Genomic DNA, 18,195 nt, shown 5'->3' on the forward strand with positions numbered 1-18,195 from the left:
AGTTTTATTCCAGTATGGATTGTAGCATACAAGTGAGTGAAGGCAATAGAATATGTGCTACAAAGTGCGGCTATAGTGAGCGCAGGGCTGAGCAGGAACCTATAACACAAAGACATAATCCAAATTCATCTAACACTTTATCCTAACCAAAACACTCCCAAATCTGACTACCTAATTGATACCTTAATTAGCAATGAAAGAACTGTCTGACTACTCTATTCTTTACCTAATAACCAGAAATGCAGAGTGAAGGAACCTGCTTAACTACCTGGTGAAACGCTAACAGTGCAATATACTAATACAGAAACCACTTACTGAACTCCGTCTCCTCTGTCCAGACCATCGGTGCAGAGATATCGGCTCACGAGGCGACAGTGGAGGAGATGAGGAGGAGGAATGTGGTCAACTTGCCCCCCGCAGCTGCTGACGGCAAGGCTGCCCGTGGCGGGACCATGCTGGACCAACTGCAGGTATACTGGGACAACAGTGCCACCTACAGTCTGACTGCACACCACGCACCCATGTTCTCTCTGGTCTGTCTGTGTGCAGCATGTCCCAAAAAGCCTGATTGTTTTTGCCTTTGTCTGCCTGTGTGCCAGTGAGCCTGTGTACATACATACACATACAGACAGTGGCCTTGTGGTTAGAGTGTCTGCCCTGAAATTGGGAGGTCGGGGGTTCGATCCCCGGCCGGGTCATACCAAAGACTGTAAAAATGGGACCCAATGCCTCCCTGCTTGGCACTCAGCATCAATGGGTTGGATTGGGGGTCAAATCAACTAATGATTCCCGAGCGCGGCGCACGCTGCAGCTCACCGTTCCAAGAGATGGGTCAAATGTGGAGAACAAATTTCACTGCGGTAACGTGTGTGACTAATCGTACAACTTTGACTTTGACTTTGGGTGCAATAACCTCAATATCGCCATACCGCCGGTATACAACGCATACCGCGTTATCTTTTTTTTTTTTTTTACGTTTTTTTTGTCCGTGCTGTTTTGGCGCCCTAGGTTCTAACCCTAACCCTAGACCATCTCTTCGCTTAACCCTAACCCTAGGTTCTAGGCCTAAGTGCATATGAAATGAAAAGTGTATCATAATAAACAGTGAGGCTCAGTCAGTCTAATCATATGCCAGCAACACCAGAGGGAGTTCAACAAACCATGTGCAACCCAGATTCGGCACAAACAAGTATTGATTGATTGATTGATTGAACTATTTATTAACAGTTTGCAGAATTACAGTAGCCTACATTTCAAGCACAACTCAATACAAAGTCTGTTAACTGCGAGTGGACGACCCAATAAAGCATTACACTTGTTTACAAGAGGGTCCACCTAAATTCATTTCACTCCTATGCCACAAAAATGTGGAACGCCCTACCAACTGTCATTAAGACATGTAAATCCCTTGACTCCACCCACCCCTTTTCCCCCTCACTGTATATGTTTTTCCCCCTTTTTACCTCCTTTATGATGATTTCCTGTTTTTGGCTTTATAGAAGTGTATAGTGTACAAAATGTTATGATGAATTGAACAAGGTGGACCCTCTTGTAAACAAGTGTAATGCTTTATGGTGTCGTCCACTGACAGAGTAACAGTTAACAGTTTTTGTATTGAGTTGTGCAAATGTACTGTAAACTGTTAATATAAACTTAAATCAATAAATCAAGCAATAATGTTAACTCATGGCTTGGGGACTGGGGATGCGCGCAGTTGCTGCGTGGTGTGGAGCGGCTGGAAGTTGAACCTTTCAATTCATCATATATTAAATCTATCAGTTAACTTGGAATTTGTTTAATATTTTTTTAGATTTTAGGTTCCATGATGAGGGGACGTTTTTGAATGGTGAGGTGTTTGTTTCATGCGATGCGCTGCTGAGCGGGCATTTCATTGGAGTGAGAATGGTTGCCATTGCGATTCCAAGTGAAGACAGTGTGCGGGATTCTTTTTTTCTCTACTTCTCAGTTCCAGTTATCCGACGCACCTGTCCATTGTAGGTGTGCAGAAGGACTTTTTCTTATAGTCAGTCAAAAGATAAAAACAGTTCTGTCCGTCCTGTCTGTACAGCTCTCTCTCTCTCTCTCTCTCTCCCTCCCTCTCCCTCTCTCCCTTTCTCTTCTCGTCTCTCGCTGACAGACATCAATACAAAGTTGAAACCGTTACAACGATGCGTCCTTATCCATAGGCTACACGTTTAGCCTAGTGTCTCTCTCTCTCTCTCTCTCTCTCTCTCTCTCTCTGACGGTCTGAGCAATGCACGATGCACCTGGCTGTTACAATAGTGCGATGTATTAATATTCGCTCAAAACAAAGTCGGACAGTGTTTTAAATTAGGCTACTCCAAACCAGACCCACCTATAAATGTTGTCTGTTGTGACATCAATGGGATCGCAGGAAAAATACGCTCAACACAACTTGTCTTGATCTGAAATGATGTGAAATCCGTTCGCTTTTTTATTTCTTTTTTTAACAGCGGGCTGCGGGAGATGTCTGACGCAGATGATTTGATTGACACCCGAACACGTGTTGCGGCGTTGACATGCCAATCTTTCCTTAATAAAACTGTAGTCCATAATATCCGTTCCAAAACTCTGTTTGCCTGCACCCCCTGTTACCTCCTCCTGATAGCTAACGCCCCCCAACGCCCAGAATGGTTATTTGGCCCAAAAGGATTTATATATATATTATAATCACACAATCAAAGTCCGGATCGTTTTTAAAATGAATGGCAAACAAAAGCGCCATCCACAGCCCACCAGCCATCAGTGTATTGTGTGATTCCTGGTCCCATTGTACAGCGGTTTAGTAACTCCTTCCCCTCTCCCCACTCTTGACAGAGGAAGCTGAGAGAGATCTCCACAAAGTACCAGCTGTTCCAGAAGCCTGCTAACTTTGAGCAGCGCATGCTGGACTGCAAGCGGGTCCTGGACGGTGCCCAGGCCGAGCTCCATGTGCTGGACGTCAGGGAGGTAGAACCGGACAGCATCCAGACCCACCTCAATGGCTGCATGGTGAGGAGAACACGCAGCTCGTCTCCCTATGTGTCTGTTCATCTCACAGACCATAGAGTCCAAAGAGAAGCACACACATCTCAAAAGAGGAGACGCAACGTTTCAACCCGTAAGGGTCGAAACTAGTCTCCTCTTCAATAAAGTAACCTGGGAACTCGAGAACAGTGTGCGGACTGCCTTCATTTTTCATTATCTCACAGACCACTCATTAAAGCAGGGTTCCCCAATTAATTTTCCTCGAGGGCCATATTTTGACTAGGGTACCAGGCTGGGGGCTGAGTCCGCACGCACGAGGTCGAGGTCTTGCCCTGAAAATTCATTTTCAGGGCAGGACCCCATTTGAAAAGGATGCCCAGTTTGACATGCATAGGCTACTGACCCCCATTTAATTTTTTTTTTAATTCTTCCGCGGGCCGCAAGGGGGCGCTCCGCGGGCCGCCTATTGGGGAACCCTGCATTAAAGCCTTTATTTGCGGCTGACATTATTGGGAATGGTTTTAAGGACGTTGCAGTGAGCCTCGTCACTGGCGAGGATTTAAGACAAGGATGGGTATGGGTGTCGTCACACACATAATATTAGTAAATGGCTTGTCTGGGAGAAGAGCTACAGTCTGAAGTTTCCAATTGTCCTTGTGAAGTCTCTTCGTTAACTTATAGAACCACTTCTGGGAAAAAGGTCCGGTCCCATTCCATATTATGCCTTTTGAGTGGTGTAAATCACTCCTACAACTGGCTTTTTTGTGCAGAAAAAATGAGCATGGTTGCTATGTTCAAAATAATTTCTGACGTAATTAAATCACACCCGGGTGAACTGGATGACCGTAGCAACCATGCTCATTTTTTCTGCACAAAAAAAGCCAGTTGTGAAATCACATCCGGGTGTGATTTCATTACGTCAGACATGATTTCATTACGTCAGACAGACCTTACACCACTCAGTTCACACGGGTGTGATTTTTTTTTTTACAAACTGCACGCACGCACGCACGCACGCACGCACGCACGCACGCACGCACGCACGCACGCACGCGCGCACACACACACACACACACACACACACACACACACACACACACACACACACACACACACACACACACACACACACACACACACACGAACACATGCACACACACGCACGCACACACACACACACACACGAACACATGCACACACACGCACGCACACACACACACACACATGAACACATGAACACACACACACACATCCATTAAAGGCTTTTTAATGCACTTCTCCTTTGCCCGTGCAGAAGCTGTACAAACTTCTAAGTGAGGTGAAGCTGGAGGTTGAGACGGTGATAAAGACGGGCAGACAGATCGTCCAGAAGCAGCAGACGGAGAACCCCAAGTCCATGGACGAGCAGCTCACCGCCCTCAAGATGCTCTACAACGACCTGGGGGCACAGGTAATGCTTTACTTGGCTCTCGCTTCACTCATTTGAGCTTCATTACGACCGTTACGTTCCACAAGTGGGGATGTATAAATCACTTCACATGTCACATTGGGCTATGCATATTATTAAAGGACCACTTCACCACTTTTCAACTTCTCTTCCTATAATTGGTCCTAACTAATATTCATGATAAAATACCACAATTTTTTCCTACTCAGTCTGTCTCATAGGAAGGCTGTGGGCAGTTCAGAAACCCGTCCACCAGTGACATCATCGATGGTGAATCCAAGCTAATAGAAACGGCAGGCTTTCTTTTCCTGTAAAGTTGCAATGCAAAAGTTGAAGCCATCGTTCTCACGATAATACAAATCTAAATATATTTTAAAACAAATCTTGTTTAAAAAAAAATCTGCCTAATGATGATGTGGACGGGTGTCCGAACTGCCCAAAGCCCTCCTATGAGACACAGACTGAGTAGGAAAAAATGGTGGTGTTTTATCATGAACATTAGTGAGGACCAATTATATGAAGAGATGTTGAAAAGTGGTGAAGTGGTCCTTTAATATACATATCGTGAGGCCACGTCTGGCTTGTCATGGTTTAATGTCTCTTGTGCTACTGCTTCTCAGGTGACGGAGGGCAAACAGGACCTGGAGAAGTCTCTGTCTCTCTCTCAGAAGTTCCACAAAGAGAGTGCTGCGCTGCAGGACTGGCTGACCACCAGCGAGATTCAACTCCAGCTGAAGAACTCCTCTGGTGACATGCCGGCGGACATCGATGCTGAGATTGTCTGGGCTAACGTGAGTGGCCATTTGTGTGTGTGTGTGTGTGTGTGCGTGTGCGCGCAAACCGCTTTGAGTTCATGCATGCTCATGCTTATGCTTTAGCTATTGAAAAATAGCAGATCTACAAGCTCATAGCGCGCCACCGAGTGGCGCGCTACGAGCTTGTAGGTCTGCTATTTTTGAAAAATCCAAGAACGACTGACATAGAAACATAGCTTTTTCAGAAAACTGTCATTTTCAAACGGACATTTTTAGAATCTGATCTCAGGTCAAAATGGGTTAAGATTTACCGGTGAAACGCTTTGAGTTCATGCATACAGCCTAATAAAATAAAATGTTGTGTGTGTGTCCATCGTCCAGGGTCTGTTGAAGGAGACAGAACGGCGTAAAGCGGAGCTGTCCAGCCTGATGGAGACCAGCGCTGGCTTGCAGACCCTGGTGGAGGGCAGCGAGGCTCAGCTGGAGGACAGGCTCTGCAGGCTAAATGAGAGCTGGGGCCGAGTCCGTACCTGGACTGAAGACTGGCTCAGTGCGGTGCTGGTGAGAGCACATTTTGGGAGATTTTAAGTGTTTAAAATAATTGATGCTGGAGATTGTTGCACCACAGAAATCGAATACGATCAAAGTAGAGTAATTGAAAAAGAAAAACAAAAAAAACGTTCCAGGAACTTAAGAACTATAGAGTTCTTGAACTGCTTGACGCCTGTTTGTGTTTTGACAACACTTCAAGAGCCGCAACGTTTACGATGATGTAAATCATAATCGTGATTTACATGTGGGATGTTATTTCTGCATGCAATGAGGATATTGCAACAAGAGCGAGCAAAATAAATTAATATTCACACTTATGTGTGAAGTGAGGGGCGCTCTTATCATCATACATCACATTCCGTTCTCAGCCAATCAAATCATCGCTATGGGGTGATCAGCCAATCATCAGCCAGTGTTTGTGTTCACACAAGCCCGCAAAGCTGGGCATAGGAGGGGATAGCGCCCCTGAAAAAAAAAGGAGGCAAATGTTGCTGTTCCAACACTTGGTTCATGGACAACGTTTCAAGCTTTTGTCTTTAAATGTACAAATGTTGCCCACATAGATTAATCTTCAGTGCTGTTATTCATATTAACTAGGCCTATTGTGTCTATAAGAATATGTGTTCCTCTTCACTGCAATGCATCAACCAAAACAAACACATTCCCTAGGCTTATACTGTACCAATATACTTGCCAAAATAGTGATTATTTATAAATACCGTATCTGTGTCTAGTGCTTGCCTGCAATTTGAAAGATTTATGAATTGAATGCAAAATCACTGTATCTCTATCATATTTGTTCAAATTTATATTCACATTGTTCCCCCTCCAGGATATCTCAGAATATCATAATTAAATCATAGAAGTCAACGTACAAAACCATCCACTCAACCTTGGAAGACATTTATTGAATTTGTAGATGATGAGATGAGATAAACAAAGCAACCGCTCGGGCGATGGTTTGCCAGCAGAGCAGCATGAGGAGAATAGGGGCCCTATTTTCGTCAGTGCTAAACCCCTTATCCCTAAACTTCTTTGCCTTTTTATTACTATTTTGAAAAACATTAAAATTGTTCAACTAGCCGATCTACATCGACACGTTGTGAGCTCGTAGATCGACTAAAGGTGGCCTTACACTAGCCGATAATCGGGCATTTTTGACGTTCGGGGGGTGCCCGACCGCACCGCTCAAGAATGTTTGATATTTGCTCTGCCCCGCTCCGATTATCCTGTAGTGTGTGGCGCTATCAGATTTCAGATTGGGGTGTTATGTAAGTTTTTTATGTTACTATAAGTAATTAAACAGGAAGGAGCAGGACTGCAATGTCATCACACCAGAGAGACTAGTGTCTCCCTCCAGCGTGTCCCCCAGCCCCCTTACACACATGTCCCACACATCTTTACACTGTACACAGAGATGCTAACTCCTTAGTCTTACATGGGCTCTATTCTATAGTTGCCTCACAGAGTCGGCATGTTTGAAGTAGGTTTGCATGAGTCGACAGTCTGTAATGAGTTTGTCATGGAGAACAGGTGATAATCATAGGGTTAAAAGTTTCATCTACTAGCAGGCTACATGAAGTTAATCAATACCACGATGTTATATGAATTTTGCCACCAATTACTAGTGCGGAGACTATGGGTTTCAACTCCTCTGTGCCGTGCGTTCCAATAGGCATAAATGGCTGTGTCTGAGGTTCTGAAGCCAGCGGGGGATTTGGTCCATGTTGCTGCATTTATTGACTTATGCTGGTTGGTGGCGGCATCTATGCAGCGGGGGAGTGGAGCAGAGAGAGAGAGAGAAAGCATAAACTTCTGTTAACCCCTTTTGGTGTTAGCATTACGTTATGCTTTAGCTATTGAAAAATAGCAGATCTACAAGCTCATAGCGCGCCACCGAGTGGCGCGCTACGAGCTTGTAGATCTGCTATTTTTGAAAAATCCAAGAACGACCGACATAGAAACATAGCTTTTTCAGAAAACTGTCCTTTTCAAACGGACATTTTTAGAATCTGATCTCAGGTCAAATGGGTTAAGCTTTAGCGGTGAAACTCCTCACTGCATCGCAGACAGCGTGTGGTTGTCGACACCCTCCCCAGGAGGCCAACTGTGGGGGGTAGCAGCCGCGTAGGGAAGAGGAAAACAAATTCACATGTTACAAAATGTTCCTTATTATAAAATCTTCGGTTTGTATGTTTTACAGAACAGAACATGGTAACATGGTACAGTCGGGTCAGCATTGAATCCATGATGTTAACTTCTCTCTCCTGTGTGTAGAATCACCAGAATGAGGTGGAGATCTTTGACGAGAACCTGGCTCACATCAGCACCTGGCTCTACCAGACCCAGATCCACCTGGATGAGGCAGAGAGGCTGTCCACGGCCGAGAGGGAGAGGATGGTCAAGGTACTGAGTCTAGTACATACATGCTAGTCTAGGACAGGGGTTCTCAACCCGTGGGTCGCGACCCCTCGGGGGGTCGCCAAATTATTTTGGGGGGTCCCCAAAATATTTTCAAAAAAAAAAAAAAAAAAAAACGATTATGAGCTTGTAGATCTGCTATTTTTCAATAGCTAAATTATAACAATGCTTAAAACACCAAAAGGGGTTCCCGCCCAAAATGGTTTAAGGTTATTGTAGCAGTCAATTTATATTGGGGGTCGGGAGGGGGCGGGGCAGGGGTCCCGAGACATTGCCAAAGCATTTTCGGGGGTCCCCGGCCAAAAACGTTGAGAACCCCTGGTCTAGGACATGGCTTGATTAACCTATTTAGACCTGAGGACGATTCTACAAAATGTCTTCTAAATCCTGACAGTTTTCTGAAAAACCTCATGTTTCTATATCAGTGGTGCTCAATATTTCTTGTCAAGGACCCCAAAAATGATATGTATTTGGCCGCCGACTCCCCTCTGAAAATATGTTGTTCCAGGGACCCTCCAGAAGCAAAGATTTGAGTTAAAAACTGAAACTCTGAAAGAATATATATTCAAAGATTTGAGGCACATTTTCACGATTTTTCAAAAATAGCAGACCTATAAGTTTGTAGCTTGTAGATCTGCTATTTTTCAATAGCTAAAGCATAACGTAATGCTTAAAACACCAAAAGGGGTTCCCGCCCCAAAATGGGTTAAGAGCTGAAAAGAGGGAGAAAGACGGGAGTCGTGGCGAACGCGAGGAAGAGTATCGGCCCTTTTCCATTCGACATTTACTGCTTGATGGCAGAGACGGCCATTTTTTTCCAGCTCTGTTTCAATTTGGGCGCATCTTTTCTTTTTATCTAAAAAGCGTGTAAGCGTAGTAGTCATTGTGTACCGACACGTGCTCTCTGATCTGATCAGGTGAATAATGTGCCAGTCCAAAACCATGGGAAGTGAATAGGAGGACAGAGACAGACAGTCGCTAGTCTATCCTAACCAGTTTACTGTGAAGTGAATAGGAGGACAGAGACAGACAGACGCTAGTCTATCGTAACCAGTTCACTGTGAAGTGAATAGGAGGACAGAGACAGACAGACGCTAGTCTATGGTAACCAGTTCACTGTGAAGTGAATAGGAGGACAGAGACAGACAGACGCTAGTCTATCGTAACCAGTTCACTGTGAAGTGAATAGGAGGACAGAGACAGACAGACGCTAGTCTATGGTAACCAGTTCACTGTGAAGTGAATAGGAGGACAGAGACAGACAGACGCTAGTCTATGGTAACCAGTTCACTGTGAAGTGAATAGGAGGACAGAGACAGACAGCCACTACTGAATTCAGTCCAAAGACTGAATTCGGAATCCCAAAGGATTCCACAGCAGCCAGTGCTGTACAGTATGTCTACCATAGAAGCAGCTCTTGTACTGAAAATAGCCGATCTACAAGCTCACAACACGTCACAGTGCGACGTGTTGTGAGCTTGTAGATCGGCTATTTTCAGTTATTAGTAGTTTTAAGATGAAAGGGCATTTGAAGTGGTCAAACTAGAAAGAGAAAACAGTATCTTCCATGAAACCGCAATGCTCTCGAATATATATATCGTAAAACTAAATCCCTGATCTAGAAAAATATCAATTACAACAACGATTGTAATTGATTGTAAACATCACAGTCCTACATATTAGTTCATTGTTTAGGGCACTTTCATGCTGTTTCACAAATCACAGATTAGTCTGACAAAATCCTAATCTGATTTCAGTCATTTATTTTATTTTATTTTATTTTATTTTATTTTATTTTATTTTATTTTATTTTATTTTATTTTATTTTATTTTATTTTATTTTATTTTATTTTATTTTATTTTATTTTATTTTATTTTATTTTATTTTTATTTGACAGGGACAATGCTCATTAATCAACATTTCAGTTTTCACTTCCATGTAAATGTGCCAGAGTTAGCCATAAGCTAATTTAATTTATCTGTAGTCCCTGAGCAGGCATGAGATTTTATTTTTTTCATGCAGCGTGTTCTGGAAGAGCTGGAGGACATCGGTCTGCGCGTGGACAGCGTCAGAGACCAGGCGATCATCCTGATGACCAGCAGAGGGCCCGCCTGCCGAGACGTAGTGGAGCCCAAGCTGGCGGAGCTCAACCGGAACTTCGACAAGATCTCCCAGCATATAAAGACCACCAAGGTACCACGCACGCACGCACGCGCGTAGAGTAGACGCACGCTACAACAAGAACATGGTGAACAAGTGATGTAGTCCCATCTTTTGGTTTCGGCATTACATTTCAGCATTAAAGGCCCTTTTCAGACGGTGAGTGACTGGTGCCTAGTGATTCATTTTCATTGAGAGGCGTGCGTTTATTTTGGACGCGTGGAGAAGTTGTGCAATTGTTGTGTAAATGTTTTTTATTTTCATGTTCGAAATCCTGTGCCATTTTTTGGGTCAGCCCTACAACATAACTCGACTTTGACACGCCGCACACATCAAAGTCAACAATGATCTGCACCAACACAAACTTTGCCTACAGTATGAAGCCATATTCCTTGTCCTGCTGGATGCAAAGTATAATGTATTTATTATTACACATTTAAAGTATGTTTGTACTAGGGCCGGGACTTTAACGCGTTAATTGAGATTAATTAACTACAGAAAAATTAACGCGTTAAAAAAATTAACGCATTTAATCGCACCTTTTTTTTCACGGCGGAACGTTTCTCACTGGGCGCATTTCTAGTACTGAATAGGCTCTGCAGGCTCTGCACTGCTTGCAGGGGGAGGAGCAGCCCCCCCCCTGCATGCCTTGCACTGCTTGCAGGGGGAGGAGCAGCCCCCCCCCCCCCTCGCAGCAGCAGCAGTCCATTTTCACTCTACACAACAGCTCCGTCAGACAACAACACCACCCAAACGAGAAACGAATCGAATGAAGAAGCCGCTTATATCGCTTTTGCTCCGTGGATGGGGCATTTAGATTTAAAAGCTATCGGATGGACGCGTGGATAGCAGCATGGTTGTGTGCAATGTAAAGGATCCATAAGCCATATGACCAATGTTAGCTCCATGCTAGCTGCTTCAGCTTAGCATGTCTCGCACTGAGTAGAGGCTTGCAGAGGCTCGCAGAGATTTCACCACAGCACGAAGCTGTCAAGCTGTCCTCGATGCGAAACATACTGAAGCAGCAAGTGTGAAAGTCCGTGGTCAGACAATGTTCTGCCCCAACCCCATGTGAAATGCATTCCCCAGCTAGTTCATTCCACCGTTTTTTATTTTATTCCTTTGTCTAAGTGTTTCCCCCCTAATAATGCCCCACCATGCAAAGCACATTTGAGTATTCATAGACACTTTATATAGGCACTTGCTGCACTTGTTTATCTGTTGAAAAAAAAGTTGTATTGCTTAAAGGGGAATACCACTCATTTTCAACATTTTTCTATGGAGTTGTGTGGAAAACTGGAAATAATAAAAAGTCACCTCATTTTGTGTTGCCTAGAACTGGAGGTCTGACAAAAAACAGTAACAATATGAAGTACAGCTTTGTGATGTCACTGAGATGTACTTGTTACTGTCACTGATTTTTTTTCAGACCTCCAGTTCTAGGCAACACAGAATGGGGTGACCTTTTTATTATTTATTATTATTAACAGCTCTAAGGTATATTAATGACAGTAAAATGTTGAAAATTAGTGGTATCCTGTAGTCACTATTCATTGATTCACTAGTATACCAAAATCCATTTGAAAAAATAGCTTTCTCACTGTTCTCGGGTCAAATAATGATATGCGATTAAAATGCGATTAATCGAGATTAATTAACTACAAAGCCTCTGATTAATTAGATTAAAAATTTTAATCGAGTCCCAGCTCTAAAGTTCACACTCGATGGCAATTATTGTTATAGGTGTAATTTATTTTAATTTGAATTGGGTCTAAAAATCCCTTGCCAGCTACCTCTTTTTCATCTCCTGTTTCTGGCATCCTAGATGTTGACTAGTCTGGAACCTAGTGGGGACGAGGTGGACCAACACATAGACATGGTTGAAACAGTGGAGTTGGTTCAGCATGTGGAGATGGTTCAACAAGTGGAGATGGTTCAACAGGTACACACCATTTCACTGGAACCTGACTGATTCCAGCATTTGGGGAATTTTATTGCAAAATCCTTTTAACCCATTCAGGCCTGACGTCGAAATAAAAAAAACGTTCGCTCTGAAAGAATATATATTCAAAGATTTGTGCCGCATTTTTACGATTTTTCAAAAATAGCAGACCTACAAGTTCATAGCGCGCCACCGAGTGGCGCGCTATGAGCTTGTAGATCTGCTATTTTTCAATAGCTAAAGTATAACATAATGCTTAGTTAAGACACCAAAAGGGGTTCCCGCCTAAAATGTGTTTAAAGCTATAATATGACACAGATGCGTCCTCAGGTCTAAATGGGTTAAGAACGATCGAGAATCCAATGTGAAGTGATAATTGCACGGTAACACTTTACTTAAAGCTTGTCTATAATATAGACCCGACCTTATTATAAAGTCTTACCGCACATTTTATTCCGTGTCATTGTTAATTAATTCGTCGCGCCTATTTTCATTGTTGGCGTGTTGTTTGTCGGCGTTGTTCTCTCTGAGCTGCATGAGGTTTGCTTTTAGTGATGCCTCCCACCGTTTCTCAGCATGTGGTTCAGAAGCAGGTGGAGGTAGTGAGCGAGCCCGACGCCGTGGGAGCCCCGGAGCAGCCCAGTGAAGTGCAGGGATTTCAGACGGAGCTGCGCGACGCACTCCGGGCCCTGCAGCAACAGCAGGACCCAGCACACGCTCTGGATGATGACCAGGTACACACACACACACACACACACACACCACGTTTGTTTTTGAGGGGAGCCAGCCCCTCCTATGTCCAGCTTTGAGGGTTTGTGTGTGTGAACACAAACATTGTTTTGCTACCGTTTCCTATGACTAGTTTTGAGTGTTTTTTGAGTGCAAAACAAAAGTGTGTAAACACAAACATTGATGACAAAAGTGAGGGCGCAAATTGTGATTGGCCAGAATGAGATTTATGATGATAAGTGCGCCCCTTCACACAGGTGTGATTTTTGAGCCTATATACAGGTTTGTTTTTCCTCAAACAAACATTAAAAAACCCCATTGACATGAACAGAGTTTAACTGGTTAAGAGCTGCCCCCGAGAGAACGAGATTAACTTAACTTTGCAATCGATGCCATGCCCCTCACTTCACACGGGTGTGATTTTTGTCATACAAAAGAAAATAAGCGACATGGTTAAATGGTGCCTTTACAGTATATAGCGCTTTTCATCCAAAGCGCTTTACATGGATTGTGCATTACATTCACCCATTCACACACATTCACACACCGGCGGCAGAGGAAACTATTCAGTATTTAAGTCCGACGTCTTAATGCTTCCAACTCGAGTAGAATTATTAATGTTTTGTTCCATGACAAAAGTAAATATGATGTGGGACAATAAAGACTATTATTATCATTATTATTGAAGGTGGTAACAGTCCATTTGCTCAGTAAAATATTTCGGGGGCATATTTAGAATGTTTGCAGGCTTGAGTATGCTGAATCTAGTTTTCATTAATGAAGATTTAGTTGACACAATGAAATAAAATGGCGATAGTATTCCGTGTGGGGCAGACGGCCTGTCACAGCCAGATTTGGGAGAGCAGCGCAGCTTTGTTGTTGCGAGGAAAGCGGTAAAATGAGACTTTCGTGGTTGTTTTCGTCTCAGATTTAGTCCGACGGAGCGTCACAGTATAACTCTATGGGGACACACAAGCGTCACAAAAGTAGGACCCGGAAGTATCTCACATGCTCGCGCTCACGTCACAGCTAAAATACTGAATACAAGGCACCAACCTGCACCAGCAATTAGGGGTTCAGAGTCTTGCTCAAGGACACTGCGACACTAACTCTGGGGGAGCCTGAGATCAAACTGGGAACCTGCTCCACCGACCACTACCCCTGAGCCACTGCCGCCCACTAATTTAGTTTTCCATGTGATTATAATGATTCATATAATTATGGTTTTCGAACATAGTAGTATTTTGTGTACATTTCTCTATTGTTTCCTCCTATGCTTTTCATTAGTTTGGCACATGACAATAGAGCAAAAAAACCCCACATCATTGCCTTTGTAAACGTCCAAGTAGCGCCTACAGTATTACTCTCTTGTTTGTGTCTTATCAACTAGGGAGATTTAATCTCCTCATACATTTTATGAGGCATTCATTCGGGCGAGATATGAGCCGTGTAAAATTGTTGCCGTGTGATAAGCCGAGCTTTGATTGGTCAGTGTGTAACTCCCAGCCCGTGTTATCAAGGTTCATGGCGTTACCACACACTGGTCCTTGTCAAGGTCGCTGGGCCGTTCAACAACACTCGCTTTCTTTTCCCACCCCAAACACGATTCGCCTCTGCCTCCCCCATCGGGCCATGCCTCGTTGTTTGCAAGAGGAGCCATTCAAAACTCTGACGGTAACCGCCAGCACTGCCGTTTAGCTCTACTACCGACAACTCCACTGTTTTCTTTGACCTCCCGCAATTAAATTTTTTGTCACCAGATGGACGAGGAGAAGGCGGCCGTGGAGGACCTGCTGAGGCGAGGAGAAGACATGCTACAGCAGGCGTCCTCCGATGCTCAGAGGGAGGAGCTGACACTCCTGCTTCTCCGGCTGCAGAGCCAGTATTCTGCTCACAGGGTGGGTACTCCTGCTTCTCCGGCTGCAGAGCCACTATTCTGCTCACAGGGTGGGTACTCCTGCTTCTCCGGCTGCAGAGCCAGTATTCTGCTCACAGGATGGGTACTCCTGCTTCTCCGGCTGCAGAGCCAGTATTCTGCTCACAGGGTGAGACTCACAGGGTGGGTACTCCTGCTTCTCCGGCTGCAGAGCCAGTATTCTGCTCACAGGGTGAGACTCATGCTTCTCTGGCTGCAGAGCCAGTATTCTGCTCACAGGGTGAGACTCATGCTTCTCTGGCTGCAGAGCCAGTATTCTGCTCACAGGGTGGGTACTCCTGCTTCTCCGGCTGCAGAGCCAGTATTCTGCTCACAGGGTGAGACTCATGCTTCTCCAGCTGCAGAGCCAGTATTCTGCTCACAGGGTGAGACTCATGCTACTCCAGCTGCAGAGCCAGTATTCTGCTCACAGGGTGAGACTCATGCTTCTCCAGCTGCAGAGCCTGTATTCTGCTCACAGGGTGGGTACTCATGGTTCTCCAGCTGCAGAGCCACTATTCTGCTCACAGGGTGAGACTCATGCTTCTCCAGCTGCAGAGCCAGTATTCTGCTCACAGGGTGAGACTCATGCTTCTCCGGCTGCAGAGCCAGTATTCTGCTCACAGGGTGAGACTCATGCTTCTCCGGCTGCAGAGCCACTATTCTGCTCACAGGGTGAGACTCATGCTTCTCCGGCTGCAGAGCCACTATTCTGCTCACAGGGTGAGACTCATGCTTCTCCAGCTGCAGAGCCACTATTCTGCTCACAGGGTGAGACTCATGCTTCTCCAGCTGCAGAGCCACTATTCTGCTCACAGGGTGAGACTCATGCTTCTCCAGCTGCAGAGCCTGTATTCTGCTCACAGGGTGAGACTCATGCTTCTCCAGCTGCAGAGCCAGTATTCTGCTCACAGGGTGGGTACTCATGCTTCTCCAGCTGCAGAGCCACAGGGTGAGACTCCTGCTTCTCCGGCTGCAGAGCCAGTATTCTGCTCACAGGGTGAGACTCATGCTTCTCCAGCTGCAGAGCCAGTATTCTGCTCACAGGGTGAGACTCATGCTTCTCCGGCTGCAGAGCCACTATTCTGCTCACAGGGTGAGACTCATGCTTCTCCGGCTGCAGAGCCACTATTCTGCTCACAGGGTGAGACTCATGCTTCTCTGGCTGCAGAGCCTGTATTCTGCTCACAGGGTGAGACTCCTGCTTCTCCGGCTGCAGAGCCTGTATTCTGCTCACAGGGTGAGACTCATGCTTCTCCGGCTGCAGAGCCTGTATTCTGCTCACAGGGTGAGACTCATGCTTCTCCGGCTGCAGAGCCACTATTCTGCTCACAGGGACGAGGACGAGTAACTCCTTGGAGCTTGTAAAACATGTGTGCGGATGTTCTTCTATCGTCTTCAAAATGTGGAATGTTAACATTTCAGGTTTTTGCTGTGCAGTGAAGCTTATTTCTGAACTACCAATAGAGCTTAGGACGACACTGCGTGAGCACGTGCTGCTATTTACCTAAAGACTAGTTGGCTTTGCATAGCTTTTCCCTGTTCCGTTTGTGCCTCGACAAACTGTGTGTGTGTGTGTGTGTGTGTGTGTGTGTGTGTGTGTGTGTGTGTGTGTGTGTGTGTGTGTGTGTGTGTGTGTGTGTGTGTGTGTGTGTGTGTGTGTGTGTGTGTGTGTGTGTGTGTGTGTGTGTGTGTGTGTGTGTGTGTGTGTGTGTGTGTGTGTGTGTGTGTGTGTCAGGAGTTGAGGGTACTGCGAAGCAGGCAGATGGAGGTCTCAATGGATTCTTCCTCCTCGTACAGCTTCACGGAACAAACAAGCGAGCTGTGTGTTGAGGTGACAGACACGCACACACGTGTGCGCACACACACACACACACGGGTCAACGAGTATATTTATCAACTTTACGGTTAATTTGCATAATAATAAATCCGTGTTCTGATCTTAAATCCCTTTATTTTAGATGGTTTTTAGTACAACATAAACATTACAGAGACTGTAGTTGTCACTGTACAATACTTTAAAACAGTTGTCATGTTGCACACATGCCTAAAATTGCTGTTATTTGCACCACCCGCGTTGTATTACAAACTCCAGCTTGTCACACTCCAGGCTGCAGGAACAGCGCTCGAGCGCTGTTTTCTGCCCCCTCAATGGCACAAAGTTCTCTGTTGTACTTCAATGGCTAGTTGGCTACAACGGTAGCTTTGTGGTAGTCGGAACTAAAAGCGAGTGACAGCGAGACGAGATTAACACAACATGTCGACCGTATCAATGCAGAGACCTACAGTTGGAGGCCATCGATATTGTCCTTTTCTTTTTGCTGAGGTTTGCGTGATCTGCGCAAAAGGACAGTTAACCCATTTTGGGCGGGAACCCCTTTTGGTGTTTTAAACATTATGTTATAATTTAGCTATTGAAAAATAGCAGATCTACAAGCTCATAGCGCGCCACCGAGTGGCGCGCTACGAGCTTAAAGGTCTGCTATTTTTGAAAAATCGTGAAAATATTTATTTCAGAAAACTGGAGGATTTAGAAGGATTTTTTAAAATTTTGAGGTCAGGCCTAAATGGGTCAAATGATAAGGGACAATATCGGTGGCACCCAACTGTACTTAAGTAAGTAAGTAAGTAGCCTTGCCGAGCCATGAGGCTCATAGGGCAGGAGCCTATCTCCTGTTTCTGTAGCGTGAGGCAGCTTGATGTACAAGTACACCCCCTGGACATGACGCTAGTATGTCGCAGGGACATACTGTACTTGGCATTATTAAATCCATTATTGGCCTGGAGGGAGAACTTTTTCAGCCGCCGCTGCTTCCTCCTCCTCCTCCAATCCGTCTCCCCACACTGGCACGGCTTACGGCTATCAAGTTAGCCATGTGCTATCTGTGTTTGAGGGTTTTCTCCTCAGCGAAAAGTCAACAAACGGAACACGTTGACATGCATGCTGATCTTGTTAATAATAAAAAAAGGCTTAGCCCAAGCGGCCAGTGGCTTTATAGCTATAGGTTGCTCAGATCTGGACCGGACTTGGATTTATGTTTTGGACTAGGACCGGGCGGACCCCTGTACTGTAGACTCGCAGATGCATGCGTGCAGATGCGTTGTTTATTGATGATTAAGCCTACAACAATTTATTTATATTGTTAAATGTTTTTTTGTTTGTCTTTAAGGAGCATACATAAATGTATACCATTCGTCTACCAACGTTAATTATGTAGCCTATATGCATATTACATTTGGGGTAGCCTATTCAAAAACAAAAAATCAACGACCGTTAATTTACCG

At 44.8% G+C, this 18,195-nt stretch overlaps 1 protein-coding gene across 2 annotated transcripts in view; it reads left to right on the top strand.

Annotated features, from left to right (window-relative positions):
• utrn (utrophin) overlaps positions 1-18,195 on the top strand; it is a 344,298-nt gene that overhangs the window by 93,670 nt on the left and 232,433 nt on the right. For both annotated transcript variants that reach the window (XM_079527087.1, XM_079527086.1), the window contains exons 32-42: positions 339-470; positions 2,839-3,012; positions 4,283-4,438; positions 5,056-5,226; positions 5,572-5,751; positions 8,020-8,148; positions 10,187-10,357; positions 12,150-12,266; positions 12,842-13,000; positions 14,756-14,893; positions 16,649-16,744. In XM_079527087.1, coding sequence (XP_079383213.1) covers positions 339-470; positions 2,839-3,012; positions 4,283-4,438; positions 5,056-5,226; positions 5,572-5,751; positions 8,020-8,148; positions 10,187-10,357; positions 12,150-12,266; positions 12,842-13,000; positions 14,756-14,893; positions 16,649-16,744 — 1,623 coding nt within the window. The remainder of the gene's footprint in view (positions 1-338; positions 471-2,838; positions 3,013-4,282; positions 4,439-5,055; positions 5,227-5,571; positions 5,752-8,019; positions 8,149-10,186; positions 10,358-12,149; positions 12,267-12,841; positions 13,001-14,755; positions 14,894-16,648; positions 16,745-18,195) is intronic.

This window comes from Electrona antarctica (assembly GCF_951216825.1).
Source record: "Electrona antarctica genome assembly, chromosome: 17".
NCBI classification, from domain to species: domain Eukaryota; kingdom Metazoa; phylum Chordata; class Actinopteri; order Myctophiformes; family Myctophidae; genus Electrona; species Electrona antarctica.